Source organism: Poecilia reticulata, linkage group LG12 (genome assembly GCF_000633615.1).
Source record: "Poecilia reticulata strain Guanapo linkage group LG12, Guppy_female_1.0+MT, whole genome shotgun sequence".
NCBI classification, from domain to species: domain Eukaryota; kingdom Metazoa; phylum Chordata; class Actinopteri; order Cyprinodontiformes; family Poeciliidae; genus Poecilia; species Poecilia reticulata.
The window spans coordinates 3,546,689-3,571,659 of record NC_024342.1 but is presented as its reverse complement, the minus strand read 5'-3'; the positions used below and the strand labels follow the sequence as shown (position 1 = coordinate 3,571,659).

General features: G+C 38.4%; 2 protein-coding genes across 10 annotated transcripts in view; one reads left to right on the top strand and one right to left on the bottom strand.

Annotated features, from left to right (window-relative positions):
- Positions 1 to 9,794, bottom strand: part of rilpl1 (Rab interacting lysosomal protein-like 1) — a 24,138-nt gene extending 14,344 nt beyond the window's left edge. Inside the window, exons 1-5 of one of the 6 annotated variants that reach the window (XM_008423346.1) lie at positions 9,689 to 9,794; positions 4,696 to 4,843; positions 2,962 to 3,080; positions 1,955 to 2,203; positions 920 to 1,090 (exon numbers count right to left, since the gene is read on the bottom strand). In XM_008423346.1, the coding sequence (XP_008421568.1) occupies positions 920 to 1,090; positions 1,955 to 2,203; positions 2,962 to 3,080; positions 4,696 to 4,843; positions 9,689 to 9,700 (699 nt within the window). In that variant the 5' untranslated portion in view covers positions 9,701 to 9,794. Of the gene's footprint in view, positions 1 to 919; positions 1,091 to 1,954; positions 2,204 to 2,961; positions 3,081 to 4,695; positions 4,844 to 6,621; positions 6,711 to 7,788; positions 8,396 to 9,688 lie in introns of those variants that run through there. The other 5 variants (XM_008423343.2, XM_008423342.2, XM_008423347.1 and 2 more) reach the window with 5 other exon arrangements.
- A 1,407-nt stretch (positions 9,795 to 11,201) lies between these two features.
- LOC103473251 (uncharacterized) lies at positions 11,202 to 23,471 on the top strand. 4 transcript variants are annotated; one of them, XM_008423337.2, is made up of 7 exons: positions 11,202 to 11,350; positions 13,597 to 13,782; positions 15,611 to 15,649; positions 18,355 to 18,444; positions 20,138 to 20,218; positions 22,271 to 22,355; positions 22,452 to 23,471. In XM_008423337.2, the coding sequence occupies exons 1-7, from the start codon at positions 11,281 to 11,283 to the stop codon at positions 22,507 to 22,509; spliced, it is 609 nt and encodes a 202-aa protein (XP_008421559.1). In that variant the 5' UTR covers positions 11,202 to 11,280; the 3' UTR covers positions 22,510 to 23,471. The 4 variants fall into 4 exon arrangements, with proteins under 4 accessions (XP_008421559.1, XP_008421560.1, XP_008421558.1 ...); XM_008423338.2 differs by having other exon boundaries at positions 11,202 to 11,356; positions 18,364 to 18,444; XM_008423336.2 differs by having other exon boundaries at positions 11,202 to 11,356.
- The last annotated feature ends 1,500 nt before the right edge of the window (positions 23,472 to 24,971 follow it).

Sequence of the window (24,971 nt, the reverse complement as noted above, 5' to 3'; positions counted from 1 at the left end):
TTAAGATGTAGGACATTTTTTGATATTTTGTTACTAATTTTATAAGAAATAAACAATCTATTTTCGCAAACAAATGAAGAGGAAGTGCGTTCAATCTAAAACCCACCTGTTAACACACACGGCCTTAGTTGGAGTATTGGAAGCTAGAAGGCCGCGACAGGTCCGTTTTTACGTTCTTAATCATCAATATGTCCCAGAGAAACTGGAAAAGTGTTCAATTTTCTTATTTTAGGATCACTTCTGCTAATATTGTAGCAGTCATATAATATAGTTTTAATATATAATTTAAGTGCTGCGTATGTTTTGGTGGGTGGGCTTGTCGGCAGTGAAATTATGTCTATTATTTTCAACAGGGAAACGTGTTTCCATATTCAGACACTCAAGATATAAATGATCTATTCCAACCAATTTCATTTGAGGTTCAGAGTTTCCACTGAATATTTTACTGATGTGACATTTCTATCTCTACATGAGCTCCTTTGTTCTGTTTGTTGCACGTTGGGAGTTTCCAACGAACACACAGATGATTCAATATAACCTCTAAAAATAAATCGTTTAATATTTCTAAAAGTCTATTGCTGCCTAAAACACCTGCTAAAAAAAATCCCCCACTTGTTTCATTTTGGTTGGAACATGAACCAGCCTTTCAGGGTTTGTTGATCACTGAAACAACATCTTCAAGTGCCGCCTGAGGTTGAGTCGTCTTGCTGATCTATTTTTAGAGGCATCGTCAGTACAGTCATCTAAAAGTCTCACCCGCTTGGCTGGAGAGGAAAAAACAAATCCCCCTCTGACACGTGTTAGTTTTCAGACTGCCATGCAGAGCCACTCTGCCCGCGTTATGCCGTTAGACCGGCAGCTTTTTGAAGCCGTCGTTGTCGTGGTGGAGAAAACTAAACATCATGCCAGCCTGCATTACCCAAAGCCACGCAGCTTCGTCCTCAGCCTCCACATCTTCACGTCCTTCTGAGATGAGGAAGGAAGCATGGGTCTGAGGAGGCGGCTCGAAGCCCCCTGCCGTCAGCCGGCAGGCGCCCACTCTGTCTGACCAACCCTCAGCGCTCAAAACCACTTCGGTGCTCTTATCCCGCTGGCAAAGTTAAAAACACTTTATTATTCCCCAAACAGTCAGTCTCTGAGGTAAATGTGACAGAAGATCTTCAGCAGAACATTTCTGCGCATCATCTTACGGGATTTAACTTTAATTTTTAAAAACATGTTTCATTTACATTTTTTTTAAACCATCACTGTGTGAAGACAAAGTAGGATGAAACACATAAACTATGTCCCAATGCTTACTGCAGAAATCCTTTGCTCAGTCAAAAACAACCAATCAGGGTCAAGAGGAGGGTCTTAGCGCTGTCAATCAACCTCATAGATGCAACGCTCACACCCTTGCCCTTGTTCTTTGCTAGGCCACAGCTTGTTCTGCCATGAATGCTAAGGCTAGTTAGCCTGGTGGCGGATATAAAGTTTTCCTGGAATGACATCTTGCTTTTCCGCCATTAGCACATTTAGTATGCAAGCTTAACTAACAGCGCTAAGATCCTCCTCCTGGCTGTGACTGGTTGCTTTAGACCAGGAGCGCTGCATTTATGGGAGGAGTTTTATTTTTTTCACTATTTCACATACTAGCAATGACATAGTGACAGTTTTAAGAAATATCTAAAAAAAAAAACAGTGTTTAGAAACGTTGCATAAGGCAGCTTTAAAGAAAAATTGAGGTTATATTATGGAAACATAAAAAACAGCAAATCTACAGAGAAAACCCTTGAGGAGACCATGGAGGAAACACATCTATCACAGCTGAATGAAGTCACTTCTTTTGTTTCACTAAACCACCGACATTAAATTCAACCACGAGCAAATATTTGAATTCCAAACGTCTCAGAGTTGTCCCTGATATATTTAAAAGCATCTGTCACCCTGAACTTGATCTCTGTGCGTCTCTCACCTCTGCCGGTGACGGCGGCTGAGGCACCAGGAGCTCCTCGGGGCTCTGCGCCGTCGGCTCTCCGTGGAGACGCTCCCGTAGGCGCGTCACTTCCTGCCGCAGGGCGCAGACTTCCTGCGCCTGTGCCTGGGCGCCGGCCTCCAGCTCCACCTTCTGCCCGATCAGCGCTTTGCCCTGAGCCTCCACCACGGAGATCTTGTGCCGCAAGTCGTGGTTGATTTTCATGAGGCGAGACTGCTGCTGCTGGAGCTGGAAAAGACGGAGTCGTTTTAAATATACAAAATAAACAAATAAAACAAGAGAAATAACAAGTAAAATGATTTATGAAGTTTCTGTAAGCATAATTGTCCTTCAAAAAAAGGGGATAGTTACAATCTGGAGGATAATCCAGAATAAATTTGCTGGTTAAGATCATCTACACTACAGTGTTGAATGCATGAGGCCATAACAGAAGGTTAACTTTAATGGCCAATCAAACGTAAGGCAGATATGCAACAATTTGGAGGGGGTATAAAAAAAAAAAGAAATTTGATGCCAACATTGTAAAAACACAAAATCTTACCATTTATATGGTCAGATTTTGGTGCAAATATCTTTGGTGCAAATATCTTAATTCATTTGAAATAAGAAAATATAACTAGTTATTTTTCATTAAGATATAGGAGCTTGTTTTAAGTCAATAATTCCTTAATATTGATGAAGAAGTACTAGTTCCACTGGCAGATTTTTCACTAATAATAGATTTTATTCCATGTTACAAGTGAAATAATCTGCTAGTGGAACTAGCACTTTTTCAACAATATTCAGGAATTATTAATTTAAAACAAGCTCCTCTATCTTTCTAAAAAAAAGTTACTTGTAAGTTATTTCAGTCTTTTGCCCCCAAGTATTCTAAGATATTCTCGCTAGAAGCTAGACAAAACCACTTGGTAAGATGTTGTGTTTTTGCGGTGTAAGTTTTTCCTGCCGTTCTCTTTGACGCCCCTTTGCAGAGGAAGTGGCCTTACTGCTTCTACGTCCTCGTTTTTCAGCGTTAGCTCGCGGTCCTTCGCTCGAATCTCGTCCCTTTGCTTGTCCACCACCTCCTTCAGCTTCATCATCACCTGCTTCTCCCTCTCCGTCATACCTGGAAGAAAGCAGCGGAGTGTTGGACTGCAAATTGAGAAGATTTATTTCTGAAATTTTTTTTTTCAATCCCTAGTGTTTATTGGCAGAGAGAGAGGGGGGAGAAGCTGTGGAGGCCGATTTGTGTGCGAGTCTGGCAGGTGTTCCCCAGCACTGAGGCTGGTCTGTCCGGCGGGGCGTCAGGATCACTGTGGCCTCTGTGTGGGACGACGAAGAGGTCGAGACGAGGCGGACACAGAGAAGGCTTTCTTTGTGTGAGCCTCTGTGGAGGCCGTTGATCAAAGAACTGACAGACATGTAGAGGACTTTTTTTGTTTTGTTTTGTTTTATTTTTGAAGAGAAAATCTCAAATTCCACAACGTGAAAATACAAAATTGACCTTTCCGCGTCGTAACCTCAAGCAACAGAAGAACAAAGCATTTCTCTTAAATATGTTTAAAGCAACTTCTGCAGAGAAATGAAAGAGAATTGGGTTTATTTCTGGCATTAACTTTAAAACAGGAAGCAACAACATCAGTATTCTTTGTTAACAAGATTGATATGCTACATGGATTAGATAACATTATAACCTTAGATGGTTTTGGTTAGAAAAAAACGCTGCAAAATCTTTCACCTTTTGTCTTTGGGGGTGACACTTCAGTCACTGAAGCTTTGAGTCCAATTTTCATCTCGTTGTGTTTTAATAAATCATTAAAATGTTATTCATCTCCATTGTGATTGAACGTGAACTATCGTTTCCCACTTCAATGAGTAGGTGTAAACATTTCCACTGTCCAAAAGAAGAAAAAAAATCAAATAGCGCAATAAAGTGGTCTGAAGTAATAATAAGATGAAGTCAGTTAAACAAACATGAGCTCCAAACGTCTCTACATATATAATGTGATAAAGAGGATTCTAATAGTTTTGGGTTTTTCATTGTAGTTTAGTTTTATTTCGTTGTGGCTTTTTGTTTGTCTATTTCATTTAGTCTTAGTTTTTAGAATGCGTTTGTGAGTTTTTGTTAGTTATTATTAGTTCAATGTTGTTTAGTTTTAATTTAGTTTTTATTAGTCAACTCTGTTCTCTCAGACTTTGGTTAATTTTTTGGTTCAGAATTCAAAGGGTTGCATTGTGATTATATGTGCACATCAATTTGGTCAGTAAATACTCAGCAGAAGATCCCATTTTCTAAAAATGTAAAAAATGACAGAGCAAACGACAGATTCTGGTGTTTTCTCCCAACTTTTGCTGAAGCCATTTTGCGTTAAGCGGAATGTTTAGCACTGTAATTTGCAGGCGTCCAACATGAACTGCCTGTGTGTGGAAAATGAATCTAGTTCGAAAGGCCAATAAATAGATTCACAAACATGAAAACAAAGAACATTTATGATTTCAGTATATTTTAGTTTTATAAACGCATGATATAGTTCCAGTTATAGTTTTTCTCTACTAATTATTGTTTCTATTTATATTAGTTAACGAAAACGTTTTCTCAAGTTCAGTTTTCGCCACTTTGTTACGTTTTAGTTTTAACCGTGACGACCTTTGGACCTTTGGTGAGAAGCCCGGGCCAGAACACGTGACCTCGGGGTCTCTAAGGCATGCGGGCGTCAGGTTCTCAGAAGCGTCGGCCTCACCCTCGTGCCTCTGCAGGTCCTCCTCGTTCACAGAGTCTTTGAGGGACATGTTGGACAGGAGGTTCTTGTTCTCCTCCTGTAGCTGAGCGATCTGGGACAGGAGGTCCTGGGCCTCTCCCCGCCACACGTCCTCCACCCGCTCCAACTCCTGCACACACACATTTTTAAACAACTCAATTAAACACGACTTAAATCTCAAAGTGAAGCTCCATAATCTGCTGCTGACCCAGATCCAGAGATGTAGCAGTGCTATCTTGCTTTAAATGGGAACTAATAAGGAACAAGTTTTCATTTTACGACAGCGTGAACATCCTGGCTAACACAGGGTCTGTATCTGAGTCATGTCTTTTAAATTTTACACCACAATCAAGTCTGATTCACAGCTAATCAGAATTCAGTTATTGTCACTGTGCAAGAAAGCACGACAAAATTTCAAAAGACAGAACAAAAAACACAAACATCATAAAACATGGGTAGACAGGTGCCTGAAGCTGCAGCCAATAGAATTTTTTTCTGGAAAGTTGCTAAATATAGCGACAAAGTGGCTAAATTGGCAACGGCAGAGACGTGACCTGGTTGGCGGTTTCACATTAATATCAGCCGATCACTTAACTCCCAAAATAAAGGATTTCTGGGCCTACTTATCGGAGCAATCCCACTGTGGAGGGTAAAGTCAGAACAATGTGATGGCCCCTCTCCAACTTGTTGCTGTGCACTGCTTGTCAACTTGCTGAAAGTATGCTAGGACACCTAGAAGCAATAGCCATGGCCTGTTATTAAGGCAACCAAATAACTGATACACAGCAACAGACCGTCTTCAGTCAGAGGCTTTTCATACGGCTGCTGTGACGCAAACTGCTGCAGTATTCTGCTCTACCTCTGAATGTAGGAAGGTTTCTATACATTTTTCAGAATTATATCAAAAATTCCAAATAACGATGAATAAAGGCTTTTCATGAGCTGCATTAGAAAGAGCTGGTTCTGCAGCTGAGAAAGAGCTACTATTAACTGTGTTTAGACCTGACTGACATAAAGAAACGGATCTCTCAGTTTTTCCACTTGATTAAACTGCTCTGCTCAGGATAATCTCTCACTCTTGAGAGATTTTGACTCATCTAAGCAAATGAACCCTTGAGATGCCATCCAGGTCAACTCCATCAACAAGACGAGAGATGAATCATCTGGAAGAACCGCTGAAAATGAAGCCGACCAGGATAATTAAAGTATTGTTAGCAACTCTGTGCGCTGCAGCACCGAGACAGAAGGAAACGAGTCAGTTCATCTGTTTGTTTTTAAGGTTTGTCTGTTCATTTAGACAGCACACCTCTTTTTTCCTTTCATATTATAATATCTACTGACTGACCTGATACAATTGAAGCCAGAAGTTTACAGTCACCTTTCCTCTCACATTAAATCAGACCAAACTTTTCTTATTTTAGGCCAGTTATACGACATGAATAAATAAATCTCTGACATATTCACTCATTGTTGGTTCATTTAGCAAATAGAAATAACTGTTGTAATTTTAACTAACCTAAAACAAGAGAAGCTTGGTTTGTGACAACTTCAGAGAGTGAGGAAAAACAAACATGTATTTTTATACTTCTGGTTTCAAGTTTAAATAGTGTGTGAAACATCTGTTTAATATGCATGTTGCAGTTACTCTTATTTTCCAGTAATGTTTCAAATAAACTAAAAAGAAAAAAGAAACTAAATCCAGAGTTTATATCATCTGATGACCTTTGTTCAAAAGCAAGCGCACCCCAACGAAGGTCAGTTAATGTCGCTAGGCGGAGTTACAGAAAAAACATTTCAGCTTCTTATTATGTGTTAGAAAGAGAGAGAGAGAAAAGCAAAGTGCCCTCATTAGTTTTGTAGGGATAAAACTACCGACAAAAACCTTAACCTGCTATCTGTCCTACTCACATTTCTCCCACCAGAGCGTTTGAGGTATTCTGCGCGTGCAACTCAACGCAGCTCGGTCGCACTTTTCTCGCACGCGCGCCAGCCACGGCGTCCACTATCTCACAGTCATGAGACCCGGTTAATCAGTCTGCTACCCACTCAGTCACTGTCACGAGAAGCTGACCTGGAAACTGTTTTACGGCACTCAGCAGACCGACTGCTACCGCTAAAAAAATCATCACAGCATGCCCATGTTTTACCTTATCAACTGCAAATGTAAAATGTGAAGCAGAATGTTACGTTATGTTTACATATCGGGACTTTTACTCGCAGTTTTTTTGTTATTATGTCTTTATACTGTTTAGCAGTTTATTTCAATTTATTCTCAGATTAAATAATTTCATTTTGTTCCCTAAACTCTGGTTTCGTACGTTACAACTACTGTTATTTAGTAGATTTTATTGAGACTTTACGCAAAAAACTCAAAAACGTAAGTTTGTATCATGAAATTTTCTTGAAAAATTGAAGGGCCATTCATATTTTTACAAGTTACTGTACATTAGGGGTGTCAAAGATGAGGTTCAGGGGTTGTTTACAGTCCTTTGAATGATTTTGTCCAGCCTCAGTTCAACAGCGGAGCACAAGTCTAGTAAATGGACACTTTATTTTATCTTTTAAGGTTTCAGATAAATAAAGCATTCTTCAAATAAAAAGAAAATATTAGGCACTTGATTGGCCACGTTTCTGCTTCATCTTCATTTTGGTATCAATGCAACTACAATACCCTGTAAATACAACTAAATTGTATTCTTTTGATAAGATTTTAGAGCACAAAACAACCTATCACCTTGTAAGTGCTGCTTACAAGTAAATTGCTTATTTTTACTAAATTTCAGTATTTAGTTAAAAATACTTTATTATTTTTAAACTACGTCCAGATTTATTGCATTTGAAATTTGCTCTTAATTCATTTGTCAGATATTTTCAGCCCTTTCATGACTTTAACTTGTATCCTTAAAAGATTCACTTACATATTTATTTTTATTCTTCAATAATATTTTAATGAAGCAATTTCTCTTGGGTTAAATGTTCAGTAACCACATTGTAGTGAGACTGGCGCAGTGAGTCGGTAGAACCAGACCAACATGGCTCTCCCTCGGTCAGTCAGTCTGCCGCGCTCTGTCACACCTGTCTGTGTTTCTTCTCCTTCTCCAGCCGGTCTATCCGCTCCAGCCGCAGCCTGTCCAGCTCCAGCCGCAGCTCCTCGATGTCCGGGCTCATGCTGCTGCGGCTCACCATCACCTCCAGGATCTCGAGAACCCGCACCACTTTGGGCATCAGCCGGGACAGAGCCTCGCAGCCGTACTGGTCTATGATCCGCTCGAACTCCTGGCCCACCACCGCCGCGATGTCGTAGACGTCCATCACCGTGAGGTCGGCGACGTTCTTCTCCAGAGCCGAGCCGAAGTCCTCCATCATGACGGGATGTTTCGGCCCTCCCGGTTTCCTACGCTTCCTCTTCGCCACAACAAACTTCCTTCCCCGAGACGAACAAGTCAGCCAAGTTCCACCCCGGACGATTTCGCTTCACAACCAGGGCCGAAATAAACCATAAAGGAATTTAAAACACTAAAACTACCAATTATTCAACGTTTGACGCTCATTCCAAGCTTCAAATCGATTTGTTTGGAATGAAAATCGCAGTCGTCCCATTGCTGTCCGGCCGGAGCGGATGTCCCTTGGAAGCTAGCGGGTAACATTGTCAATGAGCACAATGTAAGCAGCGGCGAAAGAGCAGAACTTCCGGTGAGGCGACTCAAAATAAAACTCAAAAAATTGAGCCTGCTTCTAATAAAAAATTCTTAATTTTATTTAGGATTACGGTGTGGATGTGGGGTTTTTTTTATGTGTTGTTACGTAAATTTTTATTTAAGTTTCTCCGCTGCTGTTATTTATCTCGTTAGTTAATTGTCCCACTGTTTAAACTAAATCCAGATGTTGGTGTTGAGTAGCAATAAAAAAAAAGTTTTTCTAATGGAAGCCAATTTTCGCCACTGATGAAAAAAACCTTCAATGTCATAAGTATGACTCAACTATTTTATGAGATAATAATGAGATAGCTACAAAAATCTCCTTATTATCAAATAATAATGAGATATCTAGTCACGAGAGTATCTCATTATGAGATAGCTAAGTCATAATTAACTTTAGATATCATGATGAGAAGCCATTTCCTTACAGTATCTCAAAATAACGAGACGCTAATCTGAATGCTATCTCCTTGCAGCATTTCATAATAATGAGATGCTATTAGGAGGTAGGAGAAATTAGCTGATGAGCTAATTTCAGATTAGCATCTCATAATATTGAGATGTTTTTCTTCCACACATCTTTATCTTATGAGATGCTATCTCCTTAGCATCTCAAAATATTGAGATGCTATCTCATTATACTATCAAGATCTCATTATTATGACACGCTATCTCATAATAATTATGAGCTATGAGACACAAGTTTTCTTTCTCTTCATGTGTGGCGGAAATGGGCTTCCATGATTCTACGAGTAGTTTTTCTGCACCATAATTTTTACTTGAGTAACGTCATTTGAAGTAACCTTACTGTTGCGCACTTAATAAATAATCAGTGTGGTTTTGCGCAGGTTCTTTTATTTTGATGAACAATGTTGAGACATGAGAGCGACAGTGAGCGCCTTCGCTGACGTTGGCTCGCTCACAAACAAATATTTACAACATGAGTCGAAGAACAAATATTTACAATACAAGTCGAATAATTGTTAACTAAAAAACTTCCACACATATACTCCGCTCCAGCCCACCTCCCCCACAAGAGACACAAACAGCAGCGCTATGGGAGCGACAGTGAGCGCCTTCGCTGACCAGCCGTTGCTGCGCTTAATTGCCGTTGGCTCGCTCACAAACAAATATTTACAACAAGAGTCCAAGAACAAATATTTACAATACAAGTCAAAGAATTGTCAACTAAAATACTTCCACACATATACCTCGCCGCTCCGCTCCAGCCCACCTCCCCCACAAGAGACACAAACAGCAGTCTAATTGACATTTACCTGTTGAGACATGAGGAGCGACAGTTAGCGTCTTCGCTGCTGCGCTTAATTGCCGTTGGCTCGCTGAGTCAGGAGCGGTCACTGTGCTTTTTGTGCCCACTGGTGGCGAACCGTTGTAACTGCAGGACAGCGCATCTCAGCAAGAGAAGAGCAGCTTCAGAGCACAGCCTGCACGAGAAAAATGAAAACAAAGAAACAAAAAAAGAAAAGGGGGGGGGGGGGGGTAATTATTTCTGATGTCCATTCTGTCACATTACTCTTACTTGATTACAATTACTGACTGCTCTACCCACCTTTAGTTACTTCACTAAATGAAAAAAAGCTTAGCCAAAAATACATCAGATATTTGAACAAATGAAACGCCTTGTTCATACACAAACTTCATAATGTACTGCTGAGCCCTATATGCAGGTCACAATAAATATTGTTACTAGAACCACTATGTTCTAAGTTATATGCAATACCTACTGTACGTGTTGGTTTCAAAGGTTTACCGTCCAGAAAGATAAATATCGAATATTTTGGGATAAAATTACGCATTTTAAACATGTTATTACAACGTCTTGTCACAAGAGGGCGCTGTTACACAACTAATATCTGCAGTCATTCAGTCGTGCTGCAATGGAGCTGATGAAGAAGCTGAGAAATAAATTTTTTTTGACCGTTTTTTGACGTATTTTTTGACGTTATGTAATAATGTGTGACGTAGTAATTGAGTTGAACTGGATACTTATGTCTGGACAAAAAGAACTAAGCAGATTGTGCTGGATTGTCCTGCTTTTACCATCATCTTCCACCTGAATACTAATGAGAACCACTCTAATAACCTAATCATTAGATAAAACAAATTTTCAGCTCTATCACTTTTTTGAGTTTCAAATTATATTTTAAGTGCATCAAGTAAGAAAAAACAACAATAACAAAAAAAAAAGAAAACTTGGCAGTGCTTTTCAACCTGCAGCTGCTTCTGCTCCTTCTGGTGCTGCTGCTGCCTTCTGTGATAATTGATTGATTTTTTTTAACAGACTGATGGTCCCCATAAGCACAATAAATCAAAGACACATAATACACAACAATAAAAACAAACGACATGCACAGCTATGCACATTTTTGGACGTGTTTTTGCAAATTACACACACAATGCCTGTTCTAATGGCAGCTTCAATTTTATGCCTTTGCACTTTTTGAGATTCCAGATAAAAAAATAAATGTACTTTCATCAGAAAAGCATGTCATCAGACCACCGTGCACTTTGGTCTTTTCTAGAGTGACTTAAAACAATAAAAGCAATAATTGTATATATGTTTGTTTTACTTCCACAAAACCTTACCTTATGCTTACACCATATAGATATCATTATATATTTAATATATAAAGACAATTACCATATATAATTACCATTATATATGGTAATCTAATTTACTGAGAAGCACCTCGAAAGCTTTTCGAACTACAAATATGGCAGAGTGATTTTTAAAGGCGGGCCTTTCGCAGCGAGTGAAAGTAAAAGTAATGCCTCCACAGCAGGCTGTCGTGGAGGCATGAAGATCGCTCGCTGACGATGGTCGTACAAGAATCATCCCAGCTGGAAGATGGATCCTCATCGAATCGTCTGGGCCGTGATGGTGGGTCTTCTCGGAGCAACGCGTCTCTCCAGCGGTGGTAGGGGTAAAAATTTAACCCTCATATTTACCTACCTTTTTTTTTTCTTTCTTTCTTTTTTTTTTTAGAACAAAGGTCACCCATATAGAATATATATGTATATACGTTTAAATATAGTCAATTATAAAATTTATGGGTTTATTTATAATTAAGACTTATACTTTGTTAAAGGTAGTAATGGTTTCATCTGTCCATAACGCTGGCTCAATGTTAAGCCAAGATTACATGCTGGCTTAATATGTAATGTTAAAAAGAAAAAAAACAGGGAGATATCTAGATAAGGTTCCACGTACTCTGAAAACATTTAATCTTCAATATAAAACTAGATCACAGGTTTGATATGAACTGTGGTATAGAGGAAGTTTAAAGGAAGAACTATCAGTTTCAGTTGCAAAAAAAAAAAAAAAAAGTTGATAAAGTTTCTGTGTCCGGACTGGTTTTTACCGAGTCATAAAATTAATTTCTCATCTCAAGCGTACAACAACATATATAAACTTCTGCTGTCACACGCACGCACGCAAGCACATACGCACACATACAGAACAAAAATGTGTTATGATTTTATGATTCGGCAGCTTGTAGAAGCACCTGCTTAAGATGAAGCTTGAAAGCAGTTGGTTTCTGTTTGATTTTTATCAGTCAGAAACCGATTTTGGTCGACTCTTTGTTGTTTCAAACATCCTGCAGTTTGAAACAACAAACAACAATAATCGAAATCATCATTTCGATGATTTTCAGGTCTGAAGCGTTACTTCAGTCTTTGACACACTACATTTTCCCCTCAGACATTTTGTTATAGATTTTGCTGCTGTGTTTTGAGTCACTGTCCTGCCGATGGCCTAGATTGTCGGATAGATGGCATCAAATTCGATTTCAGGATATTTTTGGTTTCACTGATTGAGTAAACAAAAAATAAGCCAAAGATTTTCCAAAGATAAAACTATGACTTGCAAGATGTCTCAGTGTTGCCACTGTAAAACAAGGCAACTTTATTTATGTAGCACCTTCAGTTAAAAGCAACTCAAAATACATATACAAAATAAAGTTAGAAACGACATACATAAAAAAATCACATCAGTAAAAGGGTAAGTTATGACCATTTCCACCACTGCGCACTGAAAAAATGTTTCTTTGAACTTAAAAATTTGCTCAAATTTATTACAGCCAATAATTCTGTTTTTAATAAGTTTGAAATCAGAATTGTAGCTTGAGCAAAACTAATAGAATTAGCCATAAGGAATTCAAGTAATTTTTTTTAAGTTGGCTGCACAGTGGCGTAGTTGGTAGAGCTGTTGCCTTGCAGCAAGAAGGTTCTGGGTTCGATTCCCAGCCTCGGTCTTTCTGCATGGAATTTGCATGTTCTCCCTGTGCATGGTGGGTTTTCTCTAGGTTCTCCGGTTTCCTCCCACAGTCCAAAAACATGACTGTCAGGTTAATTGGCCTCTCCAAATTGTCCCTAGGTGTGAGTGTGTGAGTGTGTGTGTGCATGGTTGTTTGTCCTGTGTGTCTCTGTGTTGCCCTGCGACAGACTGGCGACCTGTCCAGGGTGAACCCGCCTCTTGCCCAGAACGTTAGCTGGAGAGGCACCAGCAACCCTCCCAACCTCACTAAGAGACAAGGGTGCAAGAAAATTGATGGATGGGTTCAAAAAACCCTGTTATTCAGTGAGCATATCACTTCCTGTGAGGTGTTGTACTCATATTTTCTGTTTGCTTAAGAACAACATTCCAGGAATTCCAGAGGTCCATTCATTAACCTTGAGCACTTTTTAATAGGACTCTCCTTTTTCATCTGGAAAATTTATGCTTTGTAGTGTTTTTGGAATTTCTCAGAACATTACTCGGTCGAACATTCTCTTAGATGTTTTCCACTTGTGAATGATTTTTTTTGTCATGATGGACGTGAAATCATTTGAAAAGGGTTTTCTAACCCCTCCCAGATTGTTCAGCTCCAGCGATTGTTGTTACTGATATCTTTCCTCTTCGTCATTGTCAACACATTTATCTAAGCTCCAACCCTGAAACTTCTGCTTTTATAGAAGTGATCACTCTTACTGGTTAAGCTAAGCATTTGTTCTTGATAAACTCTATATCATTTTGACTTTGTCATAATATGTAAATATAGAACTGAAGAAACACGCAACTTTCTTTTTGACGTAATTATGTAAAGAGCAAAAAGAGGAGATAATTAAAATGAAGTCAGTAGTGAAGTAATGCTAGAAAATTTGTATGTGTTTTTCTTTTCAGCCAACTGCACATGTCCAAAGATTCCCCCCAAAAACTTTACTGTACAAAAAGACGGATGCTTCAAGGTCACGTATCGCTACGAGTGTATTCCAGGCTACACGAGAAAACCCGGAACGTCAAACCTCATCAGGTGTCAGGAGAAGAATGGTGTTTCACAGTGGGCAGAATCTAAATTCGAGTGTATAAGTAAGATCCTTTTATTTCTCTTTCATTTCTTTAAGCGGAACCTCTATCATGTTAGCGCCAAGAGCTTTATTTCCAAAGACAGAGAGATGAGTCGATTCTGAAAGCTTTGGGTGGTAACTGAATGTCTGAATCATTTTTTGTGAGGAGAAACCAAATTCAGCTGAGGCGAAAAACAACCGAAACGAAATCAAGTGAGATGAAAAGCAAAAAAAACCAAAACAAAAAACAAACAAACAAAAACAGATAAATTTCATTTATCAAAGAATGAGAATCTGTTTCAATAATAAGAGAAAGATTCATCTTTGTCTTTAAGTTTGTTTGTTTTTTTTCTTTAAGTTTCTTTATTTGAAGGCAAAAGCGTTCGAAGACCCGTCTCACTGAACGCAGTTACTTCACATCGTTACATAGTCACAGCAAGGAAAAGACCCACCCAGAGCCTGATCTCTATTGCTAGATGGATCACAGAGACAATTCTTATCCCCTCCTCATGAACTGTCCCTCACGTTTTGGAGGGAAATTTTATGCCAGGAAAGAGAACCGATAAGGATTTCAGAACAAACATCTAATTCTTCTTTAAGTAATTACCATACCAGTAATTACTTGGTAATTGTCCTTTAAGACAATTACCAAGTTAAGCAAGATGTCTTCAGGTCTCTTATGTTATCACAGCTGTGGAAACATCTAAACATTATCTGGAAACTTCTTTAATGGAAAAACACATCTTGCAGAAATACAAAAACACAGCAGATATAATCAGTAAATAAATGTAAAAAAAAAAAAGTATCACCAGTTTCATCAAAGATGAAATAAGGCTAAAAACAAAATTTTCTATTACGCTTGCATTGGGGATTTATTTACACAGAAGTTGATGTTTATCTATAAGGGAATCTTGAGTTGGTGCATCACAAATGATTTTAATGTGTGAAAAATGTAATGAGGACAAAAATGGGCTGAAAGAAAAATCACAAATGTAGGGATATCGCTGCACCACTGTTTCATGAAGCATGCAGGTTTTAGAAAGTAAGGAGGTGGTAACATCATATTCAGAAAGTACAACTAAGTTGCTTAAATGCCAAAATGGCAACCAGAGGCAACTTTTTCACTAAGTCCCTGCTGTTGAGATGGGTTATTTTCCCAGTAGCTGGATAAATAACTGATTACTAATCAGTTATTTAGTACTAATACTAAATGTATTAGTAATTACTATTTATTACTAATAATAAATGATTACTGGGGATCTGTTCTCTACACACCCCAAAGCAAAAATATATAACTATTTTCTAACCATTTGTTGAGGTATTATGCGCCATATTGCAACATTCACCAATATTATCCTATGTCGCATGCTTTTCAAATACCATGCTGCCCTCAGGAATGCATATAGTGTTAAATTAAGCAGCATTCACTTAAGCCACTAAGACATTTACTTTTTACATTTCTTCACTATCAGATCCAACAACTGGAAATGATTTAAACGTATTTCACAGAATATGTTTCACACAGAATGTTCCTTTTCAAAGTAATTGCAAATGTCTGCGTTAATGTGTATCATGTCAATAATTTATTCTTTAAAGGTCCTTAAAATTCTGTGAGCATGAACCACTGTGATGTTTTTTGAAATGAGAGTTGTTTCAGGGTCTCATTTGTCTTGGGCTAAGATTAGATTCACCTAATCTGGATTTATTCTAAGCAGAGAGGACCAGAGAATCATTTTACTGCTGGCAAATTGTGAACTGCTTCTAGCAAAGTCTTATTTTGAAAACTCAAAACCATCTCTTTCATATTTTATGTCGATTAACCCTCTCTGCTCTTTTTTTTAATGTTTCAGCTGACCCAAACTATCGGCCACCACCAACCACCACCAGGGGTAGGAAACCGCTTTTCTTTTCTTTAAGTCTGCATAATTTCTGTCCGTTACTGTCAGTGTGCAAGAACTTTGATTTGAGGCCACAAACAAGCGTACAGATTCCTAAATGGAGCCTAGTTCTGTTTGCTAAGTCACTGTAAATGAAGATACTGTCATTAGTCAATAATGAAAGTAGAAAGTATTCTGGATCCAACCACTGGCTGTTGCCTGTGTTACACACTATTCACACAAAGCTTTGGATATTTGGCTTCTGGGTGGAATTTCAGGATGAACCTAAAATCTGCTGTAGCCGTTCCAGGTTGACTTAATGTTTTTTGTTTTTTCCTTTAAGATTGTATTGGCTCTACTGGCCTTTATTTGAGAGTGGTTAGACAGCAAAGTAGGTAACAAGAGAGAAGACATGCGGAAAAGATCACTAGGCTGAAACTTTGACGTCTGCATTGAGGACTATATCAGTTGCCTCTAAATGTGGGTTATGTTTTGCCCCTTTGCCACCACAGCAGCCCAGACCTTCTTTAAACTTTTGACTCCACATGTCCAACTGTTTGGCGTTTCAGTACTTTTTACACAGCTTAATGTTATAACAAGGAGCTTTAACAGCAATATTCGCCAACAGGTGTCTCATCCCCGAATTGACCAACGCATTTCCCGGTTCAATCAGAATTGGTATTTAAGCCATCGTCCTGATCATGTTGTTCAGATTTTGATATTATGTGACCAAGAGAACACCTAACAACTGATGAAGAACTGCCATCGCGAGGTTTCAAACAGGATGTTCTTAGAGCGTCACAGAGCGTTATCAACAGGCTGAAACCGAGATACAGAGACCGGAGGAGTCAGAGAAACTCATAGAAGGTGTTGTCCTTTGGCCACATCCAACTCTGATGACCGCTTCATTGTGATGAGAGTCACCCTAGTGTCAAGTTGTAGAAAACCAGTTACATCTTCATGATCTGAGTGGTAGACGACCTGTGATGGTCATCTACCACCACCAGCCATCTGCGTCAGTCTTTCCACCAAAGGGTGGAACATTTACGGTTCACGTTGAGCGGAAATGATGGCCACCAATGATGTTGGGAGAAAGCACTATGCGTCAGCCACTGTTGTCACCCGATGAGCCATTGGTGGTGATATTACAATCTGGGCTGGTGTGTTTAGACCAGTGTTTCCCAACCTTGGTGCTCAAGGCGCAAAGCCCTGCATGTTTTTGATGTCTCTCTGCTTTAATATACCTCAATCACATGATTGTGGTTCAGTAACAGGCTGTTAATCATAAATGAATTGAAACCATGTCTGCGAGACAACGTGGCTTGAGGAATAGGGAGGACCTAGTGAATATAGAACTGGTCTAAACTTTGTGAATGGTATAACGCCAAGCCTGTAATACCTGAATAACTCCATTTATTCAGTTGTTGTACTTCTGAATAAACAACACAGGCCTAATTTCATCCTTGTGGACAACAGTGCCCCAGCTCTTTGAGGTCGCATCATTAGGGAATGTTTGCTGGAGAGTGCGGTACTCCGGATGGAGTGATCTGAACTCTCTCCAAACCTGAATCCCTTAGAAAATCTCTCAGCTGCTTCACCATGTACTGTAGAGGGTTTGCACCAGAGAACCTCTAAGACCAGAGGGCCAACCTTCAAGAAGAGTAGGACGCCACGCCTCAGCAGATCATAAGTCGACTTTTGAAAAGCATGAAGCAGCGTTGTGAAGCTGGTATTGATTCTCAAGGCTAACGGAGACATTGAGGATTTTTAAGTTTTCCATAAATGTCACTCAAATGCCAAATATTCCTAACTTTTTGTTCAGTTTATGTTTCACACTGGAACATTGGTGGCCCACCCCCTCCTACCCCTTTTTGCTTTTGTAAATAACAGCAAATGTCTGAGTTAATGTGCAAAAATGTCAATTATTTAAAATTTAAAGTTTTTCTTTTTTTTAAATGTTATGAGCATAAACCATTTCAATGGTTTTGAGATTAGAGTTGTTTTTTGATGGGATTTGTCTTGGGCCTTCTTAGACTAATCGTTAGCTTCTTGAACCTCACTTGGAAAATTGAAAACTTTCAAGTTGATGAACACACTGCTCTTTCTTTTTTTGTTTCAACTCACCCAGAATATCAGTCACACCCAACGATTAGCATGAATAAGAAACACATTTTCTTTTTTTATGTACTAAGGAAGCAACATGACTTATTGAAGTTAGAATGAAGATTTCTATACAATAAGATGCGATCACTTTGCTTTGGGGACAAACAGCTGTATCCTATTTCTGGTTGCTAAGTTACCGTGAGTGAATTATATATTTGGAAAGTGTTCTGAATTGCCTATATACAATACTCACAGAAAGTTAGGAATATCTGGCCTTATGGTAAAATTACATGATGACTCTAAACTGTAATGTAACATTTTACAGATCAGCTTAATGTGACGTTCTTTAAACTTTTTAATATTTGTGTCTAACTGTTCATTGTTTCACTACATTTTGGACACCTTGCTGCTGCTTCGGTACATTATTTGAGAATCGACATAGCATGCTTCCACTTGAATGCCCCACTATAATTGAAAGTTATCATTGTAATGAGCATAAATGTCACCCGAAAACCAAATATCCATAACTTTTTGGGAGTAGTGTATTTTATCGATAATGCACACCTCTTAATAATTATCCGTCTTAATTTTTTGGGCACACATGTTTCTAAAAGTCCCATCAGGACCTTCCTCCACCCTGCAGAGTGTCAGAACCTCCACTTCTGAACCTTCAGCATCTCCCAACATGAAGCAAAGCCCTCTGGGTAAGAACAATGAAATGCAATCAGCAAAACCACAACAAAGGTCAAGCTGGCACATCAATTCCCTAAAGGCTCTAAGAAATAACATAAGCACTAATGAAGAAAAGAAAGAAAGTCGTTTGAAGTCTGAGTGTGGCAGATCTGTGGTAAACTTAAAGTTTCAATCAATTTTTTGGATGTTTCTAAATGGAATATCTCTGGGATTTTATAATTAGCTGAGAGGAACAGAGAAAAAAAGTTGGTCTCAAAACCAAGATTGAAGCTTACAGCTAGACAGCATGTACCTTTTGCAACATTTCTTTAAAGCAAAAACATAAAAAAGACAAAGTAGTCACACAGTGACAAAAACTAATGATGAAACTGAGCTTCTAATGAAAGAGGACTGAATGATTTCTCAATAGTTAAGACTTTAATCTAAAAGAGGTTTTGATTGCCTGACATACTCACACAGCACCTCTTTGGATTTCAGATGTTCAAAGTCTTATTTCCTTTTAACTGTGTTTTTAACAGCCACGCAGTTGAAGTTCCACATTAAAGAAATGTGACAAGAAGGTCATCTGTGTGTTTTTTTCTATGTCTGCGACATCATATCTGAACAGAAAAAGGTGCTGAATGACTCATGAACCACTCCCTGTCACTGGAACACAACAAAACGATCCGTTATCTCTGAGAAGAGTTTTCGTCTGGTTTCACCTGGCTAAACAGTGTTGATGTGTTAAAAAGGCTTTTTGATGTCTGTACTTTTTTTTTTTTTTTTTTACACAAATAGAAATGGATCATCAGCATACAGTGAAATTTAGTACTTTGTGTTTATCCTGCTGTTGTCATTGGTTCTGCTGATTTGTTTAGCTAATTTTCCATGACATTATTATTATTTTTTTTTTTTAAGGTTTTATTGGCTCTAGTGGCCTTTATTTGATAGTTAGTTAAGAGGGTAATGAGAGAAGGGGAAGACATGCGGCAAAGGTCGCCAGGCCGGGAATTGAACCTGCGACAGCCACGCTGAGGACCGAGGCCTCCATATGTGGACCGTGCTCAACCCCTGCGCCACCACAGCACACCAATTTTCCATGACATTTGTCATTTGACATTTTCTGCAACATATTCAAAGAGGAATGTTTTTCAAATGCAACATTTGGTTTTGTACTTGTATACAAAAAACAAATGTTTCAGAACTTTTGTAGAATTGAATTGTTTTTTAATGTAGTTCTAGAAACTGAAAGTTGTGTCCTGTGTGTGATTAATGATGATCTGATCACCAGATGGTTGCTGTTGCTGTACAAAGTGGCACAAGCAACGTTCTGGTGGGACAATTATTTTTTCACTGGCCTGGTTCCTTTGCATAGATTTTCACTCTTAAAGGAAAATCAATTTGTTTTTGCAGTATTTACTCAGGTTAAATTGATCTGACATCAAAATTAGTCCAATGATCTGAATCTTAAAAAAAAAAAAGTGAAACACCCAAATGCTTTAAGAGGGCAGACACTTTTTTAACACCAATTTTTCATGCTGTGTCAGGTTTTGTATATTTTGCAATAATATGTGGAACAAATGAGTGAAGATGTTTTTATTAAAATGTACTTTAAGAATAAATAAGCAAAAGGCTGATGACAGAAATAATTATAGCAGATAAACAGATATAAGAGCTGATATAAATATAATTACAGCTGATGCTATCTTCTTTTCCTGTTTGCAGGACCTTCCTCCACCCTGCAGAGTGTCAGAACCTCCACCTCTGAGCCTTCAGCATCTACCAACACGGAGCGAAGCGCTCTGGGTAAGAACAATGAAATCCAAAAGAAAAAGAAAGAAAGTCATTTGAAGTCCGAGTGTCTGTGGCAAACTTAGCTTGTCTATAAAGCCAAGTTTTAGATGTTTCTAAATGGAATATCTCTGAGATTTTATCATCAGCTGCGAGGAACAGAGAAAGAAAGTCTGTGTCAAAACCAAGATTAAAGCTTACTGCTAAACAGCTAAACAGCTAAACAATGTGCACCTTTTGCAACATTTCTTTAAAGCAAAATAAATAAATAAAAAAGACAAAGTAATCACACAGTGACTAAAAATAATTATGAAACTTGTATTTGAAATAAATTGGTTAATGAATTTAAGTCTTGCATTTCTCTGTTGCTAAGGCAAATTGGGAAGTATTTAGGTAAATAAAATGGTTGCTTGGTTGCGCTATGTACATATCGTGTTGAATCACTGGATATATTTAGCCGTCTATTTATAGCACATGTGTTGCTGCAAAAAATAAAATGCAAACGATAGTGAGTTGAGGAAGGTTTTGTCAGGTCGACCCTCTTCATAACTCCTATTGCGAGATAGAAGGAATTAAAAACAACAAAACATGTCAAAACAGCAAATGAAACCCAAAATTCAAACATTCAAAGACTGTAACATAATTCTACGCATGTATACAAGTCTACTGGTGATTCCTGGTGGTGCAACTTTTAACCACCCTCTTTTAGCCAGTCGGACAAAAGAAGGCTCTCTGGACGTTCCTCTGCGTAATCTCCCTGTCGTCCAGACTCCTCTGTAGTGCTTTCTTCTGTTCAGCTCACATCAAAGGTTTTCTACCACATTAATGTCTGAAGAATGAGAGAGCCATGGAAGTACGTTTTGCGTCTGGTCATGTTTTGGATCAATAACCTGCTGACGGATCCAATGACGAGCTCCAGGTTGAACTTCGACAGGTTCGTCATGGGAGTTTTAGAAAAGACAACAGGCCCACAGCGACGCGGATCACTTGCTGTGATAAACAATGTGCATGAGGTGTTCTTCTTTGTTTTTGTTTTAAATCAAACCCGCATGGCGTGTTTGTCGTTGAAAAGCTTTCTCCCGTCACGGGGCTTCACCACATGTGGCCAATCCTCGCCACAAATGCTGACCTTTTAAAGAATCTGTTTTAAGTTTGTCTGAACATGAGAAAACTGAGGGAATTTTCCAGGAAACGGAGTCAAGCTGTGTCCTGGAAGGATGTAAAATTCACAATGTTCTGCTGCGTTGGGCTGGGCTCGCTGCTGTTGCAGTGAGGTGCCTGACATTGTTTCTCTTTTGTTTGTTTTTTGTCAAATTTAAACCCTTTACTGCAGGAATTTCTTCACAATTATATTAGAAAATGCTGTAAAACGCATTGAAAATTAAGTAGAGATTGTTCATTTGAAAGTAACACATGCAGGAAACACATACTGAGGTAGTTAACAGTCCAAGTAGCAAAATATGATATCTCCTGATCAAAAGGTAGAAGAGCCAGTTTTGTATCATCTTTTGTATGAATAGAATATGGATAAATAATCATTACCAATATACATACAGTAACTGATCAGATTTCTGATAATAATCCAAACAACGATGGTCAACTTCCCATCTGGAACTGAACTAGGATGTTTATCGTACCATCAGTTTCACTTTCAGGCATCCAGCATTTGGTTGTGCTGCAGAATTTTTCCAACATGTCCAAAATAAATCTTGGTTTGTATGTAAATGATATACTGCATGTTACAGTGTTAAGTACTCATTAAGGTGATCCTGGAACTCTATTTTCCTGCAGCATCAAATCTAGTTTGCCATTGAAATGAAAGGCGGGTCCACAATAGCGTCTTCTGACCAAAATACACAGATCACCAGAGGCACCAATAAATCGATCTGTAAAAATCGGCACAAAACGACAATGTAGTCTTTGAGTGCACACTTTTTGAACTGCGCTGCAGGATCCATTCCATTGTAATAATTAGCAGATTTGTAATTTTACAGGATAATGTCTCATGGGAAGGGATTGATGCTAGAGAAATAGTTTTAGCTGATTGTGTTTTCATTTCCCCGTTAGGAGGAGAAGGCACAGCAGTTTGCATCAGTTTAGTTGGACTGATTCTGCTCCTCGCCGTGGGCGGTGTCATCTTCTTATATCGACAGTAAGTTGGTCAATAGAGCTTTCTCGTTCTTCTCCGATAAAGTTTTAATGCTTGTACTCACCAAAATAAAAAATCCTTTCTGTTCTTATATCTGAGGAGGAAGAACTCGATTCCCCCAAGAGATCCAGAGGAACTGGAAGTTATGAAATGCTGACTGATGTGGAATGTTTGTCAGAGGAAGTGCAGGGTGGAAGGAAGTGATGATGAGGAACTTGTACTTAATATAAATGTACCCACTGTCATGACATCATCTGGTATAAGAAATGTGGTTTTGAAGACTAGTTTGGAATTTGCTATCTTGTTTTTTTGTTTGTTTTCTTATGACTAACTTGAACTAAATGAATTTTCTGGATCAATTTCATGTATTTTTCATGCAGTATTACAATGCATGACAATTATGAGACACTGATTAATCTGCATTTACAGTGTGCATGAAATTACACTGTAGATTTTGGTACAAACACAAGCAGCTTCCCCTTCAGCATTATGCTGCCATCGCCTTTTCTTCTTCTTTTTTTTTTTTAAACCATTAGCAAATAGAAAAACATTCACCAGAGTCTGATGACAGACTCTAATATGGAAAAATACAAAAGATGACAACAGCCTTTTTGTAAAATGACCATTTATTTTTGCGTTGACATTTTGACTTGTGCGTTTTACTGTAGATGGATGGATGAATGGAATTTTTAAAAACATGTTTTAAATTATTTAACCATTAAAAAGCAAGCACTTTTTTCATGAATGTAACTTTGCCTTAAAGATTTTAAGTGTGTATTCTGTGTGGGAAGTTGAGAATTCTTGTGCTCCCCCTGCTGGTTGGGAGCTGCCGTTCTGTTCATTTACGTCTTGTCTGTCCCCAAAACAAGGCGCTACGTCATTTTAAAAAAATCTTATTCGATACTGTTTTGATTTCTAGGTTTGTTATTGACCAAATCCTAGTAGCTGAGTAAAATAAATTTAGAAACGTTAGGAAGGCAGCAGCAAGTACTCCTCTGTTAGCATATCTTAACTGGGATCTTCTGTTTATATTATGCTGATAGTTGCTTGGTTTAGAATTTAACCATTATATACTAGATTAACTGGAGTTAATAAATTGAATAAAAATATTCAATTTTATTCAACCGAGTCGTTCGTTGTTATTGTATGTTCATGTCAGACAGCTAACAGCTAGCTAGTCAAAGAGATGCTTGCTGTTTAATGTTTCGACCAGTAAACAACTAACTACTGTTCTTAAACCTTTAACTCACTTTTGTACATGTTGAAAGATTACAGTTACAAACTTTTTAATTAACATTACATATGAATGTAATGTTAATTAAAAAAAACTACGGTTATAGTTTTTCTGGAAGGTTAATTTCTGCCCGTCTTTCGCGGTTTCTAATAGATTTTCTTCCCTGTATTTAACTCCATTCATCTTCTCTCCAACTCACAATTATGCACCAATTTGTCACCTAAAATCTCAAATAAAACAATTTGCAGTCTGTGGTTTTAACATGACTGAATGTTAAAAGGTTCACGGGTAACGAATACTTTTTCAGCAAAGCATGGTACCAGCCTTTTTTTTGCATTTCAGCACAATGCTGAAATGTAATCATACCTTGTTATTTAACTCAATGTAAGTGGCAGTAAATAGCCAAAACCAAGTCATTTAAGACACCCGACTTCCTCAATAGCTCAGCCACGTTAAGTTAAAAAAAGCATAAAAAAATAAAAGGGAAGAATCTGAAGCCATCTCCAGAAATCATTGTCCATCTGAAATGAATCAGTGGTGTAAACAGACACTGTAAAAAAACGTTTGAAACACAAACTGATCCATTTGTGTTACGACCAGACCTGATTAGAAGGCACAGCAAGGAAATAAGCTCACTTCCTCAGAACGTCTGATGTGTGGCGTTGCTGTGGTTGGACCACTTTCGGCAGAGTTCATGCAGATGATGAGGCATGAGACGGAGCTTCAAAGTGAAAAAGAGATGCATATATCCTAGTCATTTGCGACTTGTGTATTTCAGTTAGCGAAAGGCTCCACATAAATGCAACTGAGTGAGTTGACAGATGTAGTGGAACGACTGGCTCTTTACAGAGACGAGCACCAACCCCTGGGGAACGTCTGCTCTAAATCAGCATCTGAAGGAATTTAAAAAGCAGCAGCAAACACAATCTGTGAATTAACCAAGTATTCAATAACTGAGTAATCTTCTTTTAAAGTGATGAAAGTCAAACGGCTGTGACATCAGAGGTTGACACCTGGATGAAAGTTTTAATATCTTTTTCAGTCCGTCAAAATGGAGATGCGACACAAAATCAGTAATGTTTCTATTGAATATTGTCAGTAACAGGGTTGTAAAAGCTTTTCCTGCATTAGTCATAAAAATCTTTGTTTAGCTAAAGCATTGTTCCATTTTGGTTTCTGTTGGTGTGAAATTCTAGTTCCTCTTCCTCTGACCCTTTCAACGCCTAAATTGTAATTACGTTTTTACTCAGAAATCAGAACTACCAACTTCTTTGTTTGGGAAAAAAAAAATAAACTAGAACCTCCCCTGGAGTCCAACATGGCTGTCATGCATAATAAATGTAGTTAGTTGCCGTAACAAAATTTTGTATGGCATTTGAATACAT